Below are 26,150 nucleotides of genomic sequence, written 5' to 3'. Positions count from 1 at the left end.
ATTACAGTAAATTGGAGCGCTGCTTGGGAGGCAACCCAAGGCGACATGCTTGCCCAAGCTTGTTCGGATACCATGAGGTTTTTCTTTTAATTTTTAATTTTTTTATATTTCTCTGTTATCTTCAACCTCATAGCAGATTATATCTTCTGGGCAAGTCTGAACTTTATAAGAGCATATATGGCCTTTAATGGTTATTTGAGTGGTAAATTATTTGAGTAAGTTTTATAACTGCTCTAAAAAGAGGTAATTTTATTTTTACTATTTTTATTATTTATTGTTTACCTTTATTTTAAAACTCAAAACCCTTATTCACTTTTCCTTTCTTTTCTCTTTTTCCTCGTGCCATCAAAACCCTATATATCTTTCTTCCCTCTCTTGCAGGAACGGTGATGGCGAAGCACCAAAGCACCAATGCTTTGCTAGACGCGACGACAGCCACCGCGACTTCCTTCACATGCTGTCGCCAAGCTTCGTGGTATCCAGCGGTGACTTCATTAATGGAAATGCAGCCCGCTGGAAGAGTGATAGAAATTTTGGTGGTTCCATCGCAAACAGTAGTCGCGATGCCAGCATTGGTTTTTTCTCCGTCGGTCGTAATAAGAAGGGCCACCCGTTCGCAGATGAAGGGCAAAAATTCCATCCATGAAGTGCACACTAATGAAGATGATGAATCGAAGGTCAAGCCTGAAATTTTGAAACAGCTACAGGACCGGAAAGCACAATCTAAGACCACCACATTAGTCTTAAAAGCCTCAACAGAAAGGAGTAGTGAGGACATAGCCTCTAGCCACAATGAGAAAGAGACCACGGGCCAAGCATAGGAGGCAGAGGAGACCACCAGTGAGGAGGTTCAGCATGTTTCTCCTTTGAAAAAAAATACAGAAGAAAAGAATGCCCAAAATAGCTAGTGGCAAGGTTAGGTACTTGTTGGAGGAATATGACTTACACAGTAACTTCGATTTTGAGGGCGATGATAAGGCCAGATATCAAATTTTTCTCCATTCTGATATTTATTCTTGCAAGAGCATAAGTGATGCTGCCTTCACTCAGTTGCAATTACTTGATGAATTTTATGCTTTAATTGATAATATTGGATGGAGAAAATTTATTGCAATAAATCGCCTCTCCTATGTTGAGCTGTGCCGTGAATTTTATGTTACCTTTAAGTTCTCTTTTGATGTACAGAATTTTAATGTAAATATACCTATTGTTCATTTGAGGCTGCAGAATAAACTGGTACATTGTTCAATTACAAGTTTTAATCTACATTTCAGTGTTTATGATAGCATTTATGTTAAAACTACTGAATACTTGGACTCCTTGTGTGATTATCCAGCTGGTTGGGATCCAAATTTGGTATATAAAGAATTAATAGGGAACCCTGCACTTGAGTTTAAGGGGGGAAATCTAAAGAAAATGATATCCAGAGCCCCGCCCTTAGGTACATTCACAGGTTCCTTTGTTATATATTTTCTAAAAAAAAATAAAAACCCCACCAAGGTGACAAAATATGAACTCTTCTTTTTATGGTGCATGTTGAATAAGCATAAAGTTATTTTTGATTTCTGGTTAGCCTTTCATTTTAAGACTATATCTGATACTAGACGTAGTATCTATCTAGGTTCTGTAATTTCTATGCTAGCTGTAGGACTGGATTTACTTGACACAGAGCATACTCTTTTGCATATTGCTGAGCATATTCTTCCTCTTGATATACATGCACTTAACTTTATGGGCTTACTTTGCCTCAATGGGAGGAAAGAAATTGTGTTTTGTCCTCTAGGTCCTATAATTCCACCACAATTGTGCTTATTTCGGATAGAGGACAAGTCAACCCCAACCACCTCAGCAGCACCTCCAGAACCTAATGGTCAAGCCTGCCTAGCCAGAATTGAGGCAAAAATACACCACATTGATGCTAAATTGGATGCTGTCATCTCCCACTTAGGGTTGCCAATACCCTAGCCACCACCAGCCTGAAGTTCTAGAGGCAACTAACTCCTCAGGGCAGTTTCTTTTTACTCATTTAGCTAATTTGTTTATGAGTTTCTCCCGTTGCTTGAAATTTTTTCCACATTAAGGACAATGTGAGGAGTAAGTGTTCGGATGGGGGGAGAAGTGATTGGAATAGAAGTGTTTTTATTGTGTTTTTACTGTGTTGGCTGATATTCATATTTTTCTCCTATGTTTTCTCTTATATTCTGCTGTTCTGCACAAATTTTTCTGCTTGCTGTCAGAGGCTTGCCCAAGCTTGTACTTTTGCTCTGTTTTTTCTATTTCTCAACAGTTTTTCAGTACTTACACTTGCTGATTTATCATTTTTTTTTAATTTCTGATTTTAATTTTTATATTTTTTAGTATTAGGTTTTTAAAAAAATTATTTTTACGATTCCTACTTGCCATCATAAGTTTGATATGTCCTTATCAGAGAATTTAAGTTTTTATGCCATTTGTATGCTAGTCTAAATAGAGTAAACTCATCATTGTTCATTTTGTTAGTTTTGTTTATAAGACTTATTTTAAGAGTTCATAAAGTATGATCCTTATTTTAATAATTGGATAATAAATGTCAAGTGGCCTCCCAAGCTCAACCCTGAGAGAGCCAAAAGGCGAGACAAAACCAAGTATTGCCGCTTTCACGAAGACCACAATCATACAATGGAGGAGTGCTGGCAGCTGAAAGAGGTTAAGAAGGGATGACATACTTTGAAAGTTTGCCAGAAAGAGTAGGAAAAAGAGGAGACCTGAACCCTAGGCAACAACTCATGAAACCACTCCTGACAGTGAACTTGTAGGGGTTATTCATATAATTGTAGAAGGACCCAATGATGGTAAGGGAAAAAATAAACGAGTCGTAAAAGATATCATGAATGTTCAACAGAAGAGTGAGGTCACATGTCTTTCGTGTAAGAGACTTAGTCCTCAAAGGAACAGATGCAATAGGTGTTAATGTTGAGTCTGGTAAGTTGGGCGAGAATTGGAAATGACCATTTAGGGTCTCGAAAGTTATTCATTTAGGGTCTTATAAGCTGTCCAAGTTAGATGACCGAGTCATTCCTCACTCCTAGAATAATTGAGGAAATTTTATCAATAACACTTAACGATGTATTTTTTCATGTATTGTTTTATTCAGTGACAAGGAACGATGGGATTGTCTTCTTCAAAAAGATTAAAGAGCATTCAAAAAAATGCCACAAAGCGGGTTCCGCCAGACCATAATCTGGGTGCCAGTCTTGCTGAATAAGGCATCTTATACTAGGCTACAAGGCGGACTCTGCCAGGCAATAATTCGTGTGTTAGTCCCGTAAACAAGGCATCTTATGCCAGGCCACAAGACGGGTTCTGCCGGGCCACAATCCAGATGTCAATCCTGCTAAATAAGGCATCTTATGCCAGGACGCAAGGCGGGTTCCGCTAGGCTATAATTCGTATGTCAGTCCTACTAAACAAGACATCTTATACCAGGCCAGAAGACGGATTCCGCAGGGACCATAATCGGAGTGTCAGTCCCAATAAATAAGGCATCTTATGCCAAGCCACAAGGTAGGTTCTGTCAGGCTATAATTCGGTTGTTAGTCCCACTAAATAAGTCATCTTATACCAGACCACAAGACGGGTTCCGCCAGGATATAATCTAAGTGTTAGTCCCGCTAAACAAGATATTTTATGCCAAGGCTACAAGGCGGATATCCGCCAGACCACGTGACTGGGTGTTAATCCAGCTTCACAAAAATTTTCTAAGGTATTTTATGCCCAAGCCATAAGGCGAGTGTTAGCCAAGTCATGTAATCGGGTGTTAGTCCCATTTCACAAAAAGTTTAAAAGGCATTTTATGCCCAGGTCACAAGGCGAGTATTTGCTAGGCTATGCGACCGAGCGTTAGTCTCATTTTGCAAAAAGTTTCTAAGGTATTTTATGCCCAGACCACAAGATGGGTATTCGCCAGATCACGTGACCGGGTGTTAGTCCCGCTTCACAAAAAGCTTCTAAGGCATTTTATGCCAAGCCCACAAAGCGAGTATCTGCCAGGCCATATGACCAGGTGTTAGTTACAAAAAGTTTCTAAGACATTTTATGCCCAGGCCATAAGGCAAGTGTTAGCCAAGCACGCGATTAGGCGTTAGTTCCGTTTTGTAAAAAATTTATAAGGTATTTTATGCACGACCACAAGGCGGGTATTGGCCATACCACGTAACCCGGTATTAGTCCAGTTACACAAAGTTTCTAAGGTATTTTATGCCCAGGTCACAAGGCGGGTAACCGCTAGGTGAGTTTTCAGATGATAATCTCCAAAGACAGAAGCAAGTATCTACCAGAAATTACCACGAGATGGGTATCTGTCAGGCCACATGAATAGGTGATTAGTCTTCTTAACAAAGGCAAGTTTTCTACCAAAAGCCGCCACAAGGTGGATAACCGCTAGGCGGGTCTTTGGACGTCAGTTCCAAAAGACAAAGGCAAGTTTTTTGCTGAAAATCGCCACAAGGCGGATAACTTCTAGGCGAGTTTTTAGGCATCAGTACCAAAAGACAAAGGCAAGTTTTGTATCAAAAAGTGCCACAAGGCGGATAACCGCTAGGCGAGTCTTTGGACATTACTTCCCAAAGACAGAAGCAAGTTCCTGCCCAAATCGCTCCAAGGCGGGTATCCGCTAGGCCACATGACCGGGTGTTAGTCCCATCTCGTAAAAATGTTTCTAAGGTATTTTATACCCGACCACAAGGTGGGTATTAACCAAGTCACACAACTGGGTGTTAGTCCCGTTCCATAAAAAGTCTAAAGCATTTCATGCCCAGACCATAAGGTGAATATCTGCTAAGCCACATGTCCTGGTGTCGATCCCATTTTTCTATTTTCACAAGTTATTTTATTTTGTGGCCACTAGTTAGGCCAGTGACCGAGTGATATGTCCGGTTAGCAAGCCTGTTTTAGCCACTTTCTGGCAAAATCAATGGTTATCAAGTTCTCTTTCTGGCAAAATTATTATTTGGCTATGGTCTAACGAACATTATAGCTGAGTACTAAGTATATAAGCACTTAGCGAAAATAATGATAAAGAATATAGAAGGTAAGATTTCTCATTAAAAATAAAAATTACAAAACAAGACAATTATCATTTATGATCAGGGACAGACAGCGCGACGCGAGTGTGGAAAGCCAATCTAGATATGCTATGTGCCTAAGATCGTGAGACAACTGTTACTTTCGAATCAAAAGAATTAAAAACTAGCGAGTGGACCTCTGATGTAACACAATAATCGCCCAAAGTAAGCCATGTGTTGTCACTATAAGATAGGATCACATGGAAAGGGTCTGATAAGCTGATATGCGGTCCCACCCATGAAAAGGAAGACCCGGATAACATGGTACTTGGTTCTTCATCAAGGCTCGCCTCCTGAATAGGTCGATTCTTCACATAAAATCATCATTAGCAAGAACAATCCAACAGATCCCATTACACATACAATTACGGGATCCATAATCAATTAGGAGATGAGATCTCATATCCATTAGTTGGTGATCTCATCGGATTTCCAGAAAATATTATAATTAACTCTATTTTCTTACCGTATAAAAACTAATGATCGTAGAGACTAAAGTACACAATTCTTACACAACTACTGTTAAATTCAAAACATTATATTACATTCGCCCTTTTATTCAGTTTACTAATTTAAACGTCGAAATAGCTGTCGTAAGTGTTAACCACCTCACATTCTTTTTTGTAAATTGACTAATTGTGATATAGGTTCATTTCGGCCGCATCAATATGTCCTTTCGTTTATATATTATGTAATTTAAAAATAATATAAATAGTTTATTAACTAAATTAAGTGATTTATATTCTTTTTATTAAAATAAAAGTAATATATAAAATAGTAAATTATATTTTATAAATTATTCTGATTAAATATTAGTTTAGTATTTAAAAAATGAAAATGAATTTCAAAACAAATATATCTAAATACATCTTTTTGTTAATGATATTTTAAGTGTGTTTATTCTTTTATTGGTGCATATTATATAATTTAAAAATAATTTAAAATGGTTTATTAAATAAATTAAATCATTTATATATATTTTTTATCCTTTATCAAATATAAAACTACATTAATTGTTTTTAAAAGAAACAGCATATTAACCCTCAAAAATAAAATTATAATTGATTAGATATTTTATTATTCAAAAAATTTATAATATAATTTTGAAAATATCAAATATAAATAATATGTACAGCGTGTGAGCAAAATGACTATTTTTTTTGTTTGGATTTTTTATTACTAAAATTGAAAGTTGAAATATTTGTATCCAAATTATTATAATTTTATTTAAAATTTAATATTTGATCAAAGTAAATAAAGTAAAATATCATTTTTTATTTTATTTGTTATTTTTATTTCATAGAAAATCAACATATTGATAGAATAATATATGAAATAAAAATATTATTATAAATTTAAAAATTATTATTACTATTATCATCATGTTTTCAGATTATTACAAAATAAATTTTAAATAATAATAATAAATAAATAATAAAATTTCTAAAAAAATAATTTTATCAGAAAATAAATAAAAATAAAAATTATATTTATTTATGAAAAATAACTTATATTTAGAAAATATTTTAAAAAATATATTTTACATAAAAGATATTTTTCAACAAAATAATTTATTTTTTATTATTTAATTTTAATTTAAAAAATAAAATTTATCAATATATATATATATACTGTTAATAAGAATTAAAATGTATGAAAATTGATTTATTTTTTTAAAAGAAAAAGTTATTTTCTTTAAAATGACTTAATTTTTTTTTTATTAATTAAATTTTTTTAGTGTCTCAAATGCTAATGATCTATAAACTTACTGCATTAATTTGTTGAATTCAATTAAAGGCAATGCCTTTCTTTTTATTAAAAATCAGAACTTCAAAGAAGTCATCATTGATGATTTGTTTTATTTTATTGATTTGTTGTTCAGCTTTGTGTTTATTTGCTTTGTTTTCTCAAGCTATTCGCTTTTCCATGAGAATTAGTATCTCAAGGTCCTACAGCCAGCTTGATTCGATGGCCGCTGATCCTGTAATGGCAATGTTATCGCCGTCGTTTGAGCTCTGCCGGTTAAAATTTCTTGACGGTTTGTTTTTACAGACAATTTAAAAAAAAAAGTAATCATGTCGATCACCCTAACATATATATAGAAATGAAATTGATGATCAACATAGGATCCTTGCTCTTGTCTTGCATTCTAAAACACTCAAACTTGATATCTTATATTTATATATATAAACACACGCATGCTGTATAGCTGTAGTTCCCTTTCCCTTTTTCAAGAACTTAGCCACACAAATTTCTTTGTTTCTTTCTTTTTCTCCTTAAAAAAGAAAATCTGAATCAACATGGGAAGTAGAAAGCTCATAGCAGGTTCATTTGTGGTCCAAAACAAAAGCTAGCTTTTGGGTCTTGTATGGAGTAATAACTTAATTAAGGCTTGTATATCTATAGTGTTTGAGATTCGAGCTCTCGAGACTGATTCCTCCGCTTGTCGCTCCATCTCTTAAATCACTCCCAAATTAACTACAGACCGTATAATATACTCTTTCAAACAGTAACGGATCGTTGTATTTACACTTAAAACATAACGTGACTGATATATTTATGGAATTAAAATATTTACTGTGGTAATATTTATATTTGGTAATATATAAAAATTATAATATTATTTTATTTTAAAAATAATTCCACTTTAGAATATACTAAAAAATATTTTTGTTATCTATTTAAAAAAATACTTGATAAAACAAGAAAGATTTTTTTTTTTAAGAGGGATAGACCTCGAAAAATGGATCTTTACGCTTTTCTCTTCTGGCTCCCTTTTCCACTCTGTTCCTTTGATATTGAGGAGGGGGTTTTGGATCCATCTTCTTCTCCCCTCTCTTTCCTCCTATTCTTTTCTTAGCAACTTTTATAAAATAAGCTCTGATTCTATAATTCCTTAAGATCTAACGTGAATGTGGGAGGGTCTCCATTGAAAACATTCCCGATAAATCTCTAATCATTTTTTCTCTGTTCTGCATACTTCCTTCTCAAAATTGAGTGTTGAAGGACCCATACGAGAGAGTAAGAGGAAAATATCTCATCAATACTTAATAGAAGTAAAATATTCGTTTAACATATTTAAATAAAATAAAATTATGTTGAACTAATTATAATTTAATTAACAGTAAAAATACAATTCTAATTAAATTTTTATTTATCTAGACCGATGCTTAGAACTAATTATAATTTAACCTTACGGCAGTTATTCTGACGTTCAAGTCAGTAAACTAGAGAGAAAGGTAAATGTAATGTAATTGCTTAGAACTCAAGAGTAGTTGTGTAGGAATTGTGTACCTTTATCTCTATAATTATTAACTTTTATACTGTAAAAAGGTGGGATTAATTATAGTATTTTCTGAAAATCCGGCAATGATGTGGCCGACTCGTTGATAAGGGATTTCACCGGCTAATTGGTCAGAGATTTCATGATTACAGGCGTAAAGGGGATCTACTGGATCATAGCCGCTAACGGTAACTTTCTGTGAAGACCCGACCTCTCCAGGGAATGGTGAGTCTTGACAAAGAGTCAAGATTTAAAGCGTCTGGGTCTTTTTTTCTCTTGATGGGATCGAGTATCACCTGATCAAACCCTTGTCACATGATCCTGTCTTCGAGTGCCAGCACATGGCCTTCTTTGGGTTATTATTATATAATATAAGAAGTCCCTCTGCTAGTTTTTGATTCTTTATATTCGAAGGTGACAACTGCTTTTACGATTTGCGGCATATGACTTGTTTGGATTGGCCTTTCATACTCGCTTCGCTTTGCCTGCTCCTACCCATAAATGACAATTGTCTTGTGACTATGAAATAAAATAAAAATAACAAACTGAACTTAACACTCGGTCACGATAATGACTTGAGAATTTTATTAACTAGGATTGACACCCGGTCGTTAGCATTGCGAATACCCTCCTAGTGGCCTAGTCATGGAATATGTCACGATCTAGACTGTAAATCATACCAACTGTCCCAATTGAAATCGTGCGGCCTTAGTCTGTCAAACTAATTCAGCTTTTATCTAGGCTGAGTGTGTGTTGTCCTCGTTTTCTTTTTACTTGCCTTGCCGACCAACCCAACCTAAGATCTTGTCCATCTTCTAGCCAAAATTGATCCGAGCGATATGGTAATGCTTTAGTAAGTTTTCAAGCTTTCTCTTGTCTCAACTAGTCCTGATGAGCTTTCGGCCATTTTTCGGTCCTGGCTAGCTTCTGGTCATTTTCTAGCCCTGACAAGCTTCCGAGTTTTTTCTTGTTCTGGCCAGCCCTGATGATCTTCTGGCCATTTTTTCCTTATGGACTTCATTTGTTTGCTTAGGAGCCCTTTATAAGAGCAGTGATAAACGCCTTGTAGCCTGGACATCAAATGTATTAAACACTTTTTTTGAAGTGGGACTAATACTCGAGTCAGCTTGAAGAATTTTCACCTTATGGCTTGAGCATGAAATACCTTAGAAACTTCTCGTGAAGCGAAACTGACACCTGGTTGGTCAGCCTAGCTCATACTCGCCTTGTTTAGTGGGACTAAAATTCAGAGTATGACTTGACAGATTCTCGCCTCATGACCTGGCATGAGATGCCTTGCTATGCGGGATTGACACTTGGATGGCCTTATGGCTTTTTAGTGGAACTAACACCCGGATGGCCTGGTGGATTCTCGCGTTGTGGCCTGACAACAAAAGCCTTAGGATCTTCTTGTAAAGTGGGACTGACACCTGGTTGGTCAGCCTAGCATATACTCGCCTTATGGCCTAGACATGAAATGCCTTAGAATTTTTTTATGAAACGAGACCGATGCTCGGATTGTGGCATGGCAGAATTCGCCTTATGGCCTAGCGTAAGATGCATTGTGATACGGGACTGACACTTGGATGGCCTGGCGGAACTTGTCTTATGGCTTGGCAATAGTTGCCTTGATTAGTGGAACCAACGCTCGGATGGCCTAGCAAAACTTGTCTTATGACCTGACATAAGTTGCCCTGTTATGTGGGACCAATGCCCAGACGGCCTTATAGCCTTTTAGTGGGATCGACATCCAGATGGCTTGGTAGATTTCTGCTTTGTGGCCGGACATGAGATGCCTTATTATGCGAGATCGACGTCTGGATGGCCTTGTGGCCTTTTTCTATCTCTATGCTTTCCTCCGACATTCCTGATAAAAATAGTTTGAAGAACACATCATAATTTTGTTTGTTATATTCTTGTAAATGCCAAACATCCTTTTAAGAATAATTAAAAGACTCGGTTATCTAACTCGATCAATTTTCAAACTTTGAAATTTGACTCGAGAGTTGAATATCTTGTAATATTATACTTTTATAGGCCCTTATTGCCACATGAATAACCGCTTCAGGTTCCTTGTTAAGGGAGGTTTCGTGAGTTGTTGTCTTGAGTTCAGGTCTCCTCTCATTTCTATTCTTTCAAGCGAACTTTTGAAGTATATCGTCTATTATTAACCTCTCGATTTTGTCTTTCAGTTGCCGGTACTCCTTCGTTGTATGTCCATAGTCTTCATGAAAGTGGCAGTGCCTAGTCCTGTCTCGCCTTCTGGCTTTCTTAGGGTGTAGCTTGGGAGGCCATCTAATCTTTTTATTATTTTTCCTAATCCACATTATAATATGTGTTCGTGAGGCATCCAATGGGTTATAATACTTATACTTACCTCATTCATTCCCTCCTTGAGAGATTGGGTAACTTTTGTAGTCTCCTTCATATCCTAACTTCTCCGGCTTTTGGCTCGTCCTTTTGTCCTCTTCCTTTCCCTCTCGATACCTTTAAGCAACCCGTACCAGCTTCTTGTCGACGTCCTTCGGAGCATCACCCGATGACTCCTTTCCTCGAACTTATCCTCCCTTTGGACCGTGTCTAGATTGCCCCTGTCCGAGTCCTTGAGATATCAATGGAGGCTTCCTCTCTTCTCCTAGGAGCCATGAGTGACACCTCTTCTTGAGCTTTGCATTGCTCGAAAGTAATATGCAACCTTCTAATATACTAGAGCACTTGCTCAATGCTCAGGTTGTTAGGATCTGCTTTGTTGATCATAGAGAGTGTTTTGTCTATTGCCCGAAGTGGAAGAAATTATAGTGTTCTTATTGGTAAAAATTTTAGCAGCAGCTTGTAAAACACCGGTCATATCAAGAGAGAAAAGAGAGATTTCTTTTTAAGAGAAAAAGGGATAAGAGACTGGTTTTAATCCAAATGAACAGAGAGAATTCAATGGATCCTCCCAAAAATGGAAGTAAATGATGCGGCTAGAATGAAACTGTATTGTAATTGGCCAACGAGAAAGAGGACGTGAAGTGGTTGCCACCTAGTCAAAACAAAGCTATTGTGATTGGGCAACTTGCGAAAAAAAGAACGTGAGGTGGTTTACGCCTACGGTAGTCACTCCGACACTCAAATTAGTAAACTGGAGAGAAGGGCGAATGTAATGTAATTGCTTAGAACTCAAGAGTAGTTGTGTAGAAATTGCGTGTTTTTTCACTATATGATCATTAATTTTTATATTATAAGAAGGTGAAGTTAATTATAACATTTTCTAAAAATTCGGCAATGATGCAGTCGGCTCATTGATAAGGGATCTCGCTGACTAATTGGTCTGAGATCTTGTGATTACAGGTGTAAAAGGGATCTGCTGGATTGTAACCATTAACGGTAACTTCCTGTCAAACCTGACCTTTTTAGGGAAGGGCAAGTCTTGATAAAAAGTCGAGACCTGAAGCATCCAGGTCTTCTGTTCTCTTGATAGGACTAAATATCATCTGATTAGACTCATGCCATGTGGTCTTATTTTCAAGTGCCATGGCCTTTTTTTAGGTTATTGTTATATAATATCACTAATTATTATATATATCATTATATTATATAATAAAATAAATATAAAAATATTAATTTATTATACAACATATATAATAATTAAAATAAAATTTAAAACATAATTATTTTCTGTGCATGTAATATAATTTTTATCATATAATCATAAATATAACTAGTTTAATTATTATTTATAATATTTTAAATTTGTATTTTATGTATTGTAATTCTAAATAATATATTAATATAAAAATTTTAATTTAAAAAATATAATTAATAAATTATAAAAGAGTAATATATATAGTTTAAATAAAAATAAAAACCTGTGATCGTGATGGTCTTATCTGGAATTGATAATGCTGAAGCTGGATTTTTCTCGACAATGGGTTTTATTAGTGGTTATGAATTATGTACATATTGTCTCTTATTCGATTTTGGTTAATGGATATCTGGTTGGTCCTTTTGCTCCTTAGAGGACTTCGTCAGGGATCCTTCGTTACTTTATCTCTTCTTGTTTTGCAAAGAAGGTTTGACAGTTCTTTTAACTTAAGAGATACACAATGGTTCGCTCTATAGTATTCATATTTGTGGAGATGCTCCGATAATTTCTCATCTTTTGTATTCATATTTGTAGAGATGCTCCTATAATTTCTCATCTTTTGTGTAGGCAACTTCCTTTGCAGTTTCCCATTTACATCTGTTATAAAGCGGTATGAATTTTTATAAGGTCAGAAGGTCAATAAACACAAGTCAATGATTGTCTTCAGTTCCAATATTTCGAAAGCTTTATAGGAGTATCTATTGCCTATTTTGGGGATGCAGGTTGTGGAATATCATCGGCTATACTTAAGTTTTGCCTACGGTGGTTAGCCGATCTAAGAAGCTAATGTTTTCTCAAGTTAAGGATCGATTATATCGAAGGAGCGTTTTCTATCTACTGCGGGATGTGACTTGTTAATCAAAATGGTTACACAAGCCATCCCTTCCTATGCTATGCAGTGCTTTCGGTTACCAGTATCTTTGTATAATGAGTTTAAATTTATGATTTCACATTTCTTGTAGAGTCAACGATCTTCAGTGAAGAAATTGCATCTTTGCTCTTGGTCTCAACTGTTCCAAAGCTGATGGGGTTTAGGGTTTTAAGACTTTGAACATTTTAGTCGTACATTATTAGCGAAGCAGGGCTGGGGATTGTCGCAAACGCCCACTTCCCTTCTTGCTCGCTTGCTCAAGGCACGTTATTTCCCCCGAGTGAGTTTTATGGATGCTCAGGTGGGTTCCCTTCCTAGCTACTCTAGGCATAGTATCTTGTTTGGTCGTGATTTGCTTTGTAAGGGTGTGAGATGGCAGATAGGAGACGATACTACATTCTGCGTATGGCATGATCCCTGGGTTTGCTGAACCAATGAGTTTTCCAATCATTACGCTGCCAGGACAACTTTCTATAGATGCTTATGTGTCAGATTTAATTGATAGTACTATGGAGACTTGGAAGTGGGAGCTCATTTCTGAAGCGTTTCTGGATGTTGACGTCGTGTGTATCAAGCACATTCCTTTGAGTTTATTTAGTAGGCGAAGATAGGTTGTGAAAGAAACTATATATTCGATGGGTTTTGTCAAGTTCAACACGGATGCTAGTCTATATACTGAAGGAGTGTTTAGCTTAGGGATGATTATTCGGAATGATAAGGGTCTGTTGATGGCGTCAGGCAATCACGTTATGACTGGGTTGGGGGTCTTCCGAGATAGTAGAGGCATTGGCTCTGCGTTTTGGGGTTGAGATGGCTGCGAATATGCATTTCACAAAGATTATAACTGAACCGGATAATCTTGGAGTGGTTGATTACTTCGTCGTTAGTCTATTTCTCTTTCTGAGTCGGGTGTAATTCTCCAAGACTGTTCGGAGCTAGCTAGCAGGTTCCAGGCATGCTTTTGGTCTCATGTTTCTCATGAGGGCAATCAAATTACCCATGCAGTGGCAAAGCTGAACGTAGCTTGGGAAACGCCGTCGATTTGAATTGAGGAAGTATCTGAAGTTGTTCTACCTTTTGTTGCTTGTGATTTTGCTTCTATTGCTGTAAACTTTTCTTGATGAGTTAATATTAGTACTTTTTTTTTTTTTTAAATTCAAACCAGTTTCAAACTAATAAGAAATGGCTACTTCATATATGCTATTTTTAATTTTTTAAAGAGCAATTAATTTAAAAATACTTATTTACATTTTAATCTAATTTTTTAATTTTAATTTAATTATTTCAACTTTTACATTTTAATACAATTTTAATCCATCTATAAATTTTTAAATTTGATAATTTATGTGGCAATTTAATAATTTAGCTGTAAGGTGAGTTATTACTAATATTTTTTAATTAGCTAATTGATTGAAAAATGCTTAACATTTATGTTATTTTGTATTTTAATATAAATATTTAAATTTTAAATAAATTAACTCAATATTTATATTTAAATGTAATTTTAATTAATTTTTAAAATTAAAATTAAAAATAAATAATTTAATTATTAAATATATAATTCACATTTTTAATAATGATAAATTTTATTTTACAGTAATAATGATAAATATTTAATTCAAAATAATAATATATACAAAATAATTAAAAATAATATTTTTATTATAAAATCTTTATAATTATTAACACAAAATAAAATTTATTTATGGATAAAAGTTTTTAATGGCATATTTAACGGTTATATTATTATTGTATTTAAAATTAAATATATTATTTAATTATAATTAAATATAAATTAATATTATTTTTATATATGAAATTATTTATATTTAAAAACTAATAAAATATTATATTTAATATTCTATCTTAATTTTTATATTTTAATTTTTAAAAAATTAATTAAAATTATACTTAAATATAAATGTTAGGTTAAATTTATTTAAAATTTAAATATTTAAATTAAAAAATAGAATAATGTAAATGTTGAATTTTTTTCAGTTATTTAATTATTAATTTATATAAAATAATAATAATATATATGGTATGACAGTTAAATTATCAAATTATTAATAAATTATTAAATTTAAAAATTTTGAAACTATCTAAAATTATATTAAAATATAATTAAATTAAAATTAAAAAAATTAAATTAAAATACAAATATGCTCAAACATTACGCTTATTTTCATGAGTTTTTAATGGATGGAAGTTTCCTGAATTATTAAGTGGGCCGTAGTCTTATAGGGTAGGTCATTAGAATTAGGTATTTAAGGGATGTGGATCCCCATGACTACGAGCCCAGCTTCTTCCTAGCTTTTGATTGGTTTGCACTTTCCATGTATACAATACCCTATCAAAACCATTAATCATTAATAAAATAAAATACGAGTGCATTTAACATATTTCCATAGATTAAAAATCACATAAAATTGTTAAGATAAATATAATAAATACAAAAATTATTTTTTTATAATTATTTAAATATAAAATTTAAATTTAAAATTTCAGTCTCAAATGCGACTAAATGTCATTTGAGCTATAACTAATTATTTAATTTAAGCTTATAATAGTTATATTCAAAATTGTTTTGGCTTTAATTAGTTATAATTGAGAGTTAAAAAAAAAATCTAATTGAGAGAGTTAATTTTATCTATTATTTTTTTTAAATACAAAAATTGTAAAAGCATAAAGGAGCTTAGCGAATGTAAGATACTTCTGATAAATATGATAAGAAATTCGTACATTCGGTTGATTTGATTTTGAATCGAATCGAATGGAATAAATAAAAATTTTAAATTTTAATATTTATAAAAAATAAATTAAATTAATTTTAAATAAAAATTAATTTAAATTAAATTACTTCAATTCTAGACTTATTATTTTTACATTTTATTTTTATATTTTAAACTTTAAATAAAATATAAAAATTTTATTTATACTCTAATTTTCATATATTATTAAAAATAATATTTATTGCTTATTTTCTTGATAAAAATCGAATTGAATTAATTGAAATTTTTAAAATAAAAATTAAATTAAATAAAAAAATTGAATTAAAATTTTAAATTATTTTAATTTAATCAATTTTTTAATTTTATCTATTATTTTTTTTTAAATACAAAAATTGTAAAAGCATAAAGGAGCCGAACGAATGTAAGATACTCCTAAAAAAAATTATAAGAAATTTGTGCAGTAGGGTGATTTGGTTTTGAATCGAATCGAATAAATAAAAATTTTAAATTTTAATATTTATAAAAATTAAATTAAATTAATTTTAAATAAAAATTAATTTAAATTAAATTACTCTAATTCAAATTAATTCAACTTAATTGATTAGATTTTTGAATGCACGTATTATTTTTACATTTTATTTTTATATTTTAAACTTTAATTAAAATATTTTAATTTTATTTATACATTAATTTTCATATATTATTAAAAATAATATCTATTGCTTATTAATCGTTTTTTTTTTTATAAAAATTAAATTGAATCAATTGAAATTTTTAAAATAAAAATTAAATTAAATAAAAAAATTAAATCAAATTTTTAAATTATTTTAATTTAATTAATTTTTTAATTTATACCAATATTGCTCGCCCAATACTAATATCCTTAATAAATTGAAAATAAATTCTAGTGGCGGAGCTGTTAAGGATCGAGTTAAAATAAATAATTAAATATTTTAGCAAGGTATAAATTCAAATTTCAACCTGAGATCATTTTATTTGGTTCAAGTCATTAATTAAATAATATATTTCATAAATTTAAATTAAATAAAAAAATATAAATTAGATTAAAAAAATTAAACATTATCAAGTGGCCAACTAGATTAAAAATTTTAAATTCAAGACTGCACAGTGAATAAAGTTCATTCTCAATTAAAAAGTTCGTTTTTTTTTTCAGAATTTATTACAGATAGAAATTAAATAATCAAATTTGAACTTTAAAATTTTGTTTTAAAAGAATACACTAAAGTATTGGTTTAAAAATTTTCAAATTTAAATTTCAAAAAAAAAATTAGGAATTAAAATATTTCTTCTCTATATTTTTAAAATAATTTTACTATTTAATTTTAAGTTATAAATTTTTTTAATTAATTAATTTATTTTAAAAAATATATTAAAATATTTTTAAAAGATTGAGAAAGGTCAGCGACAATCCCTTAAAAAATAGTTGTTTAACACTCTATATTTTATTAGTTAAAATGTGTAATAATTAATTATTAATTAAAAAAATAAAAAATAATAATTAATATAATAAATATATTTCAACCAATAAAATAAAAAATATTTAACTATCATCTTTTTAAGTAATGTTGCTAGTATTCTTTAAAAAAAATTATTAATTAATATTAAAATTTATAATATTATTAATATAAAATAAGTAATTAATAATTTTTTTATAAAAATGAATTAATAATTAATAAATTTTATATAAAAATTAAATAGTTAAATATTTAATAATTAAAATTTATAGTGAAATTAATTAATAAATTTTTTAAATATTATCAATATTTTAGTATAATTTTTAAAGTGAAAAATTAATTAATAAATTTTATTGTTATATAAAAATTAAATAGTAAATTTAAAAAGAAATTAAATTTTTTTTATTAAATAGAATTTTAAAAAATTTGGCATATTTCCTTATGGGGTTTACGAAACTTCCAGTTTGACTTGATAAGCCCAAGCCGATATTTGGCTCTGATCTGTTTCGTGACAGTGACGTGTTGTCGAATTAATCTGACTGTAATCCACCTCACTCACTTCTCCACCAATCATACTCCATTGTCCTCTTTCTCACGCGCTCAATCCCGTTACAGAAAATTACTCGCGCATTCATTTTATAGTAACGACACCGTTGATCATGCTTCCTCTCCTCAGAGCGAGTACTTGGCTCCTACAGCTTACTCGCGAGTAGCGTAACCTCTCCACCTCTCCCCATTAAGCCAGCCATATCCCTTCTGCTCCTTCCAAATTCTGAAAATTCACAAAAAAAAAAAAAAAAGAAGCACGCTTCTCTCTCTCTCTCTCTCTCTGATTCTTCAATGGCGATTGTGATACCGGACAACCTGACCAGAGAGCAGTGCGTGTACATGGCGAAGCTCGCCGAGCAAGCCGAGCGCTACGAGGAGATGGTGCAATTCATGGAGAAGCTTGTCACGTCTTCAACTCCTGGCTCCGAGCTTACCGTGGAGGAAAGGAATCTGCTATCCGTGGCTTATAAGAACGTCATAGGCTCCCTTCGTGCCGCTTGGAGGATCGTTTCCTCGATCGAGCAGAAGGAGGAGAGCCGCAAGAATGAGGAGCACGTGGCGCTCGTAGAGGCCTATAGGTCGAAGGTTGAGACTGAGTTATCGGCTGTTTGCTCTGGGATTTTAAGGATTCTGGAATCCAATTTGATTCCTTCGGCAGTAGCCTTTGAATCGAAGGTGTTTTACTTTAAGATGAAAGGAGATTATCATAGGTACTTAGCAGAGTTTAAAGTTGGGGATGAGAGGAAAGCTGCTGCTGAGGATACAATGCTCGCTTACAAGGCTGCTCAGGTATTGAATATTGATTATGCCGTGGATTTATGTGAATAGTTTCATTTGGAGTTCCGAAGGGGATAATTTGAAAAATCAATTTTGCTTTTTACCAATAGCTTCTCTCACTTGTTTGGTATCGTTCTTTTTGGGTCTGAAGGATATTGCTCTTGCTGATCTGGCACCAACACACCCTATAAGGTTGGGGTTGGCACTCAACTTCTCAGTGTTTTACTATGAGATTCTCAATTCATCGGAGAAAGCTTGTAGCATGGCGAAACAGGTTCCCTCCAGCCCTATTACTGTTACTAGAATGTAGCTAATATCGTTCCTTGTTCCTTTATATTTAAGGTGGATAATATTTTCCATTAGCCAGGATCCATTTTATTCTTCATTAAAAACCATCTCTGTTTCTTGCTTACTGTAAATAAACACATTAAATGGACTTTTACTATTACTTGTTTATCAATATCTTTTACAAATACGCATCATTTTTTTAATTCCAAAATTTTGTTTCATTTTCTTCAAATTTATGAACCTAAATAGTTTACGCGTGTCCTCCTATTTTTGCTATGTGGTGTGGGATGTAGTCTGCACATGGCATGTTAAATGAGCATGTTCAGTTCACTGTTGAATTCTCGATCCGAATCTTCAATTTCCCAACAAATTGATTTGAATCTTTAGGGTAAATCTTAAATGTACCTGAAACTTACTATTCTTTGATTTGAATTTTACGATTATTAATTTGATTCTACTTTCTAGCTATTCCAGTATATAGCATAAGTCACAAGTGTGCTTGAATTGTGACTAAATTGAAATAGTCTATTATAAAGAATATTTCTAATTATATAGATGATAAATATATTTATCAAAACATGTCATTATTATATATTTTTTACTAATTTTTAGAACATATATTATTTTTCTCGATTCCTAAAATGAAAAGTTCGATTCTGGATTGGAATATTGATTTGACAACTATGGTTCAGTTATTTAAATTTGGTGCGGCAACGCAAATATAAGAGCCACTGGAATGGGGTTGTAGTTCTTGATTTGCATTAATTCACATACTTGGCGACCAAAGAAATTGTTGAATCCATAAAAGTACAAAATTAAGGAGCAATTGGGAAAGACTTTTATTTATACCATGTCTGACTTAGTAAATAAATTTGATAACGGAGATAAGAAAAAGAATATGTTTCAAGTTACTGGAGGTAAATAAGTTGGCAATTGTTTGCATATTTCCTTATCTAATTTTAATAGGTCATTGGTTTTAGATGCTTAACCTTTTTCAGATGTTTTAAATATGGTCTAGAATTTGAGTCTTTCAAATATGGGAGGGAACTTAATAGATTGCTTATGCTTGCCTCTCAGATGTCCGGTTTAGTGATGTGGGTATAGTGTTGTAGGCCCAAAGTTGGCAAGGAGCTCAAATAAGGTTGGAGAAATCTCTAGGATCACAGAATATCATCAATTGGGGGATGACTCTTTGAACTTCCCAAGTCCCTGGAAAGTCTAGCCTTCCAGTTCCCAATCCCATGTCTCTGGTAAGGTGTGTCAAGGACAAATTAATAGCATATAAAAGGATACATTTGTCCTGGTTTCAGTTTCTATATTCAATTTAGCCAGCAGCTAGCTTTTGGTTTTTATGGGAGACCTCTGATCTTTAGCTGTCTACAGAAGCTAAAAGGAGAGCATGGTTGTTGCTGATGTCCAGCAGAATGCAGAACCAGAATAGATGAGAAATGCATGAGCTTGGGAGGGATGTCTATAAATAACCATGCATTATCTGTCCATGTCCACGTGTCTATATGTCAGCTTGTTTGTGTCTAGACTCTAGATTCTAACTGAACAACTTATGTTAGCATGAATCCGTTGTTACTAATGCGTCCTCTTTTTCCTCTTATGTATGCTTTGATTGTGGAACATTATCAATGTGGTGCATATGAAATCTTAAATTTGATTACTTTAAATTTTCAGGCCTTTGAGGAAGCCATTGCTGAGCTGGACACATTGGGTGAGGAGTCCTACAAAGACAGTACTCTCATCATGCAACTACTGAGAGATAACCTTACTCTCTGGACTTCAGATATGCAGGTTAGTGCAACTAAAATAATAGGTATTTAAACATTTTTGTTTTTAGCACAGTAAAGCAGAAGTCTAATCATCAGATGCATCCTTGAAACAAAGAAATACAAAAAGAAATGAATGTAGCGTCACCCAAACATATGAAAGTATCTCATCTTTCTATCATGAATATGAATTCAATGACATGGAATACTAAGCTCTATACACAATTTAGAAAAAGAGACTATACTTATGGTGCGTGCATTCTTGGAGGGAACAGTAGACACTTAAGTCAATTGTGTTCTTGTTCATTTTCCCATCCCTTTTTAATATGGAAATAACTAAAGCAGTACATCTGGATTTATGCAGGAGCAGATAGATGAGGCATGATGGATGGGATTGTTTTGGCTCTTCCAAGGGGGTGGGCTAGAATTCACGACTGTAACTAAGTACGACAAAGCTGTGTAAAATATGATCTGGTTTTAGCTTCCTGACTTTTTTTTCCAAATATTTTATGTAGTTACAACTTTATGGTTGGAAACAACTTTAAGAAATGAATTTCAATTCCCAGTTGAGTGATTGACCAGTGCATCTTGAGTTGCATTTTTGGTAAGTGTGCTTATACAGGTTCTATTTTCTTCAATTTTTTGCTTCTGTTGTCCATGACCTCCTTATGACTCAATTGTTGTCTTGCTCGATATTTCCTACGTGTTTGCTCATTTTACTGAAAAAGGTTGGGCAGATCACATGTTTCCAGGTTGATGCCAATTGCCACTTTCAAAGGATGTAAATCCAATTTCACAGCTACGCATGTCTGTGTATAATACAAGAATACAGCTGCCATGGTTTCATTTGACTGTTGCAATTTCTGTTTTTCTAATAAACTCTCTACAATTAAGCTTTATGCCATACAAACAATTGAATAGTTCTCTAAAGAACAGTATCACGTCCTACCAAAAATATCATATTGCAAATGTTCAACATGTAAGTTTGGATGTGGCTTTTGGAAGTGAGTAACTGAAGAGATCAATCATTTCCACCTTTTACTACAAATGTTGATCTGCAGCAACCCCCCTTCATGACCAGTTGCTGGCTTTTGCTGGTTCTTTGCCCATCCATTTGTAAAGGCTTGGGAGTTCTGAAGTATAAAGGCTACAGTGGTCTTTTTCCTCCTAAAGTTGATGGCAGACGAGCCTGCGGCTTTGCTTTCATTTCTAGTCGATTGTGGCTTGCTATGGCGGTACTAGACAATTAGGCTTCCCCACTGGTAGTGCTTGTGGATATACTCAGACGTGTGTTTTTAAGTATTCTGGAGATGCTAATGGGCGTCTGGAGTCGGGTTTCATAACATGTAAAGTGAGCGACAGTGTTATTCTCCTTATCTTATGTCGAGAATACTAATCTGTTTCTTTTCTCTGTCTAGCAACAATGGCAACAGGAAGCTAGGCTTAGCCTTGGGCTTGATTAGCTTTGTGTTATAACGTTTGTGAAGGTTATTTGGGTCTTAGGCATAGTTCTATTGTTGCTTAATACAAAGTGCTTTGCAGTTCAAGAATAAATTACCTATGGTGGAAAAGTTAGTACGTTGTAACATAATTATAAGGATTTTTTTTTGTTTTTTTATCAGCATATAAGGACCAACTTCTTGATAATAAGGAAAAAAAAATCCATACCATATTTTCTTAAAAAATCTAGAGAGTAAAATTTACCCATGGTAAACAACGGGGTAGCAAGGAAAAACAAAATTAATAAGGGTTAAAAGTGTAAATTGAACCCGAATCCTTGGAAACTGGGAGGGATAGAAAACCCTAGCAACACCTCTATTTTTCTATCGGGCTTGCATTTAAGCCCCAGACACTCCTCAGCTGCATTTGCCTGAAATATCTCTCTCCCCGCCTCCTCAAAATGGAGCTCTGCACTGCTCAATCCCTCTCTAATCTTCCCAAAATTTTCACCTCCCGCCCCATTCTCATACTCTCCAAAACCGCCCTCAATCTCCAGCAAGCGCACATCCCTTCCTCTGGCCGCCGTTGCAGTCCCCACTCCCGTACGAAACAACACCCTAGGTTTCCCTTGTTATTTTCATATTTCGGTCGAAATTTGCTGTATTTAACTACTGTTTTATGCTTTATTCATCACTCTTTTATTATCAGTGCTTTTAGCTTCTTCTTTTTTCCCATAAAAAATTCCCTGCAGTTGCAGACCTTCGTCTAGATTTGTTTACTTTTGTTTGATTTGTATTTTGAATATTTGGATGCAATCTCAGTTTTTTTTTTTCCTTTTTTGTTGGAGGCAATTGCAAAGAAGTAACGAGTTGCTAGGGAGAGAAATTTGATATTTGTGTATTGAGCATTGGCTTTTGCGTTCTCAGGATTTCTCTCAGTTCCAAGATCAATAACACCCGAGGAATCTTCGAGCGGAGCAAGTCTGTATGTCACCGAAGAACGAGACAATGAAGTGACAGTAGAAGTCGATCCTCCAAGTGAAAAGAAAGTGTACAATGAGAGCAGCGAAACTGAAGCGCCCCTGGATGATTCTCCTGTTGATGAGCAACTAAGTGATTTTTGGGCTAACCTGAAGGTTTGTTGGGAATCATAAGCTTTTCATTTTTTGGTACTTGGAGACTTCAGTTCTTTTAATGTTTCCTTTTGCGCTTGAAATTTCTGTCCTAATCTGATTAACGCAATTTTGATAGAAAAATTAAAATACGAATTCCTCAACCTTGAGCATTTTTTACGGTTTGATTGTTATGCGGATTTGGTTATTGGGAGATTAACAGCATCTTAGAGCTATGTATGATCATTATGAAATGTTCATTAAATTCTCCAAGTCTCTGATTTTTTTTCTTTTAGCATAACTTTGACATCCTATAATGTGCTTCTGTTCCCTTATATTTTATATTCTGGGCAGAAGTGTGAGTTGGATCTCATGGCTGAAAATATGGTGCCTTTGAGTTCACTTTATTTGGCATTTCCGTCTTTCATTTGTTTTTTATTCTGTTTGGCATACCCTATTTGATATTGCTATTTTTTATTATCTTGCTTTCATTTTTTTAACACGAATTGAAGTCATTATCTTCCATGAGATAATTATCAGGATGGAATTTAAAAGTTGGTTGCAATGATGATCTTATATTTAGTAGAAAGCATTAATCCAATGCTTGATGAAACTTCGACATTCAAGTCGAAGCTGAGCGGTTACCTGAGCAACATTGTACGTTTAACTATTCAAATGTTTTTATTTTCATTGGCTCTTTTGATATTTGTTTTCTTACAATTATATTTTCTGTTATTCTTTTTAATTATTTTTTGGAACCAGAAATTTGCTTATTAGATTATTTGAATTCTTTTTCTTTTTCCATTTAAGAATTAATCAATAGAGGATGGCAGAACCATCAAAATGGTGTATGGTTTTTGCTATTCATCGTGAAGACATGAACTAGTTTTGGGGCTTTATTTAATCAATAGTAAATAAATGACAATGAAGATGAATGATTATAAGGTTCGCTCGTCAGAATGGCCGACTGGCCTTGTTGATGCATCATTAATCTGAGTCATTTTGACGTTTTCCTTGTCATCCTCTTCCTTTTTTTTCCCTGCTTATCCAATTTTGATCTTTTTTATAATAAGCTATTAACATTTTGATGATTTTTTGAATGTGCATGACTATTTAATGCAAACTGGTTGCTATGATGATATTAACAACTGCTGAAAGTTTATACAGAAATTGCTTGGTGAAATTCATTCCTGAGCGGTTACCTGAGCACCATGTATTCATATGACTACAGTTTTCTGAGTTCACTTTGATGTATTCCTTTTTTTTTATATAAAAAAAAAAAAAATTATTCTTCTATTTTCCCTGTCCTTTTTCTGTATGTTTCTCTTGCTCTTTGTTCCTCTCCCCCCTCCCCTGCATTTTTCTTTTAAAAATGAGTTACTGAGTAGCCACAATACCTTTGAATGCAAAATAGTTGCCATGATGAGTGTACCAGAATCTTGTGAAAGTTGATCTTTAATTGCTTGATGAAATCTCATCCTGAGCGGTTACCTGAGCAACATATGGTTGCTTTGTTTTTTTTTTTTTTTAATTTCTATTTTCATTCTTTCATTTAATTTTTCCCTCCCCTTCATTTTTGTTTATGCACTCTCTAATCCTAGACCTTGCTTGTCTTATTATTTGTGTTGTAGTAAGAATGTCTTCTATGTGTTTCTAGTTTCTGTTATATTGCTGCTTTGAGATGTGAACTGCACTCCAATTCAGATCCCTTAGTGACGTCTTCAAGGGTGTTTGATAAATGGTAATAAGTCATATAAACACACCGCATTGGTAAGATAATAATTATCAGATTGAGCTGTTTCAGACTTGATCAACTCCATTCCTAATAATGTTAAGGGTGTTTGTCTGGGTCTTCATGCATGGAGAAGACTTAAAAATGCATATGACTCAAATTCCTTCTCATTTGGCTCTAATTGCAGTTATTTGCATTGAAAACATTAGTTCTTGTTCCACATGCTCAACTTTTAAGATTGTTGCTGTATATTATATTGATGATGTACTTTTAAAAAATTTGCAGTTTGAAGATACCTATTCTATTCTGTTGTATGGTGGTGGTACCCTGGTTGCCCTGTGGTTAGCATCAGCTGTTGTTAGTGCTATTGATTCTATTCCATTGGTATGTTTATTTCCTCCCCCCGTGACCGAGTATTTGACTATAATTGTGAACAGTCTTCTACAATCATCTTGTTGAAACATGAACCTTTTTCCCTTTGAAATCAGTTTCCTAAGTTGCTGGAAGTTGTGGGTCTTGGTTACAGCATCTGGTTCACTACCCGCTATTTGCTATTTAAGGTGAGTCATCTGCTGCTAATTGGATTTGACAAAACATTGTACTAGAAGGAAATGCTGATTGGTTATTGGTAAATGTGTTTCTGCAGAAAAGTAGGGATGAGTTGGCTGCTAAAGTTGAAGAGCTTAAGCAACAGGTCCTTGGATCCAGTGACAATTGATGTGCAGGATATATAAATTTTTTTGGCACATTTTGCATTTATTCTGCAATTCTAATACTTGAATGTGAGTTAGATAAGCTTTCTTGTCAATATTTAGGTTTCTGGACAATTAATATCTCAATAAATAGAGCGGAACATGTTTTTCATTATTGAAATGCATATAGTTTTAAAATATTATAACATCTGTTCCCTTTTTGACTAGCTAATATAACCTTGTTGTCGCTGCTTCTTCCTTGCCATGATGTGCCGCATGCGGTAGGACGCACGATATTTTCATGGCCTTGGAAATAAAGCAGTGCAAATAGGGATTGAATTTGGATCTGATGGGAAGAAACGAACTTGGACAGCCTAATAAATGTTCCTTTGATTATGGCTGTATCGATTTATTTAGTAGTTTATTTTTGAGGCTTACCCATGTTTCATGCTAAGTTTGCTTTGGTGGTCGACGTCAATGGATTTGCTTTGTCTTTTTGGCTCTCAATTCTCCTAAAGTATTGCGAGAAAAGGGTTTTGCTTGTTTTTTCTTTTTGGATTTGACTGGATTGAAAATTTTAGAAGAAAAGAGGGGAATTCTGACTTTTCTGCAATGACAATTCATAGTGGTGATTCATCGTTAGGCACCATTACTGTTATTAGAATGATGGTCCAATTACTTTTTCTATGTCCAAT

At 33.4% G+C, this 26,150-nt stretch overlaps 2 protein-coding genes and 3 non-coding genes across 6 annotated transcripts; all 5 read left to right on the top strand.

The window, feature by feature from the left end:
• The first annotated feature begins 17,863 nt into the window (after nucleotides 1-17,863).
• On the top strand, nucleotides 17,864-21,066 carry LOC110628110 (14-3-3-like protein GF14 kappa). Of its 2 annotated transcripts, none has more exons than XM_021774610.2 (4): nucleotides 17,864-18,429; nucleotides 18,569-18,691; nucleotides 20,389-20,505; nucleotides 20,851-21,066. In XM_021774610.2, exons 1-4 carry the CDS (start codon nucleotides 17,932-17,934, stop codon nucleotides 20,863-20,865), a joined length of 753 nt encoding a protein of 250 aa, XP_021630302.1. In that variant the 5' UTR covers nucleotides 17,864-17,931; the 3' UTR covers nucleotides 20,866-21,066. The 2 variants fall into 2 exon arrangements, with proteins under 2 accessions (XP_021630302.1, XP_021630301.1); XM_021774609.2 differs by having other exon boundaries at nucleotides 20,845-21,066.
• Nucleotides 21,067-22,295: 1,229 nt separating this feature from the next.
• On the top strand, nucleotides 22,296-25,630 carry LOC110628111 (protein CURVATURE THYLAKOID 1D, chloroplastic). Its single transcript, XM_021774611.2, has 5 exons — nucleotides 22,296-22,522; nucleotides 22,847-23,055; nucleotides 25,049-25,147; nucleotides 25,252-25,323; nucleotides 25,410-25,630. Exons 1-5 carry the CDS (start codon nucleotides 22,381-22,383, stop codon nucleotides 25,479-25,481), a joined length of 594 nt encoding a protein of 197 aa, XP_021630303.1. The 5' UTR covers nucleotides 22,296-22,380; the 3' UTR covers nucleotides 25,482-25,630.
• On the top strand, nucleotides 23,591-23,684 carry LOC122721444. The gene has a single exon (XR_006348123.1). It is a non-coding gene; the product is annotated as a small nucleolar RNA snoR128 (small nucleolar RNA).
• On the top strand, nucleotides 24,159-24,241 carry LOC122721446. The gene has a single exon (XR_006348125.1). It is a non-coding gene; the product is annotated as a small nucleolar RNA snoR128 (small nucleolar RNA).
• LOC122721445 lies at nucleotides 24,446-24,530 on the top strand. The gene has a single exon (XR_006348124.1). It is a non-coding gene; the product is annotated as a small nucleolar RNA snoR128 (small nucleolar RNA).
• Nucleotides 25,631-26,150: the final 520 nt, after the last annotated feature.

The sequence above is a fragment of the Manihot esculenta genome, chromosome 12, assembly GCF_001659605.2.
Source record: "Manihot esculenta cultivar AM560-2 chromosome 12, M.esculenta_v8, whole genome shotgun sequence".
Classification (NCBI taxonomy): domain Eukaryota; kingdom Viridiplantae; phylum Streptophyta; class Magnoliopsida; order Malpighiales; family Euphorbiaceae; genus Manihot; species Manihot esculenta.
This window is presented reverse-complemented; position numbering and strand designations above follow the sequence as displayed.

Bases quoted from the DNA above. Each gene is read 5' to 3' on its own strand.
- LOC110628110 (XM_021774609.2), top strand. From the start codon at position 17,932: ATGGCGATTGTGATACCGGACAACCTGACCAGAGAGCAGTGCGTGTAC. The intron at 18,692-20,388 runs GTTCCCTCCAGC...TTAAATTTTCAG, and splicing joins CTTGTAGCATGGCGAAACAG to GCCTTTGAGGAAGCCATTGC. The intron at 20,506-20,844 runs GTTAGTGCAACT...GGATTTATGCAG, and splicing joins TCTGGACTTCAGATATGCAG to GAGCAGATAGATGAGGCATG.
- LOC110628111 (XM_021774611.2), top strand. From the start codon at position 22,381: ATGGAGCTCTGCACTGCTCAATCCCTCTCTAATCTTCCCAAAATTTTC. The intron at 23,056-25,048 runs GTTTGTTGGGAA...AAAAATTTGCAG, and splicing joins ATTTTTGGGCTAACCTGAAG to TTTGAAGATACCTATTCTAT. The intron at 25,324-25,409 runs GTGAGTCATCTG...GTGTTTCTGCAG, and splicing joins CCCGCTATTTGCTATTTAAG to AAAAGTAGGGATGAGTTGGC.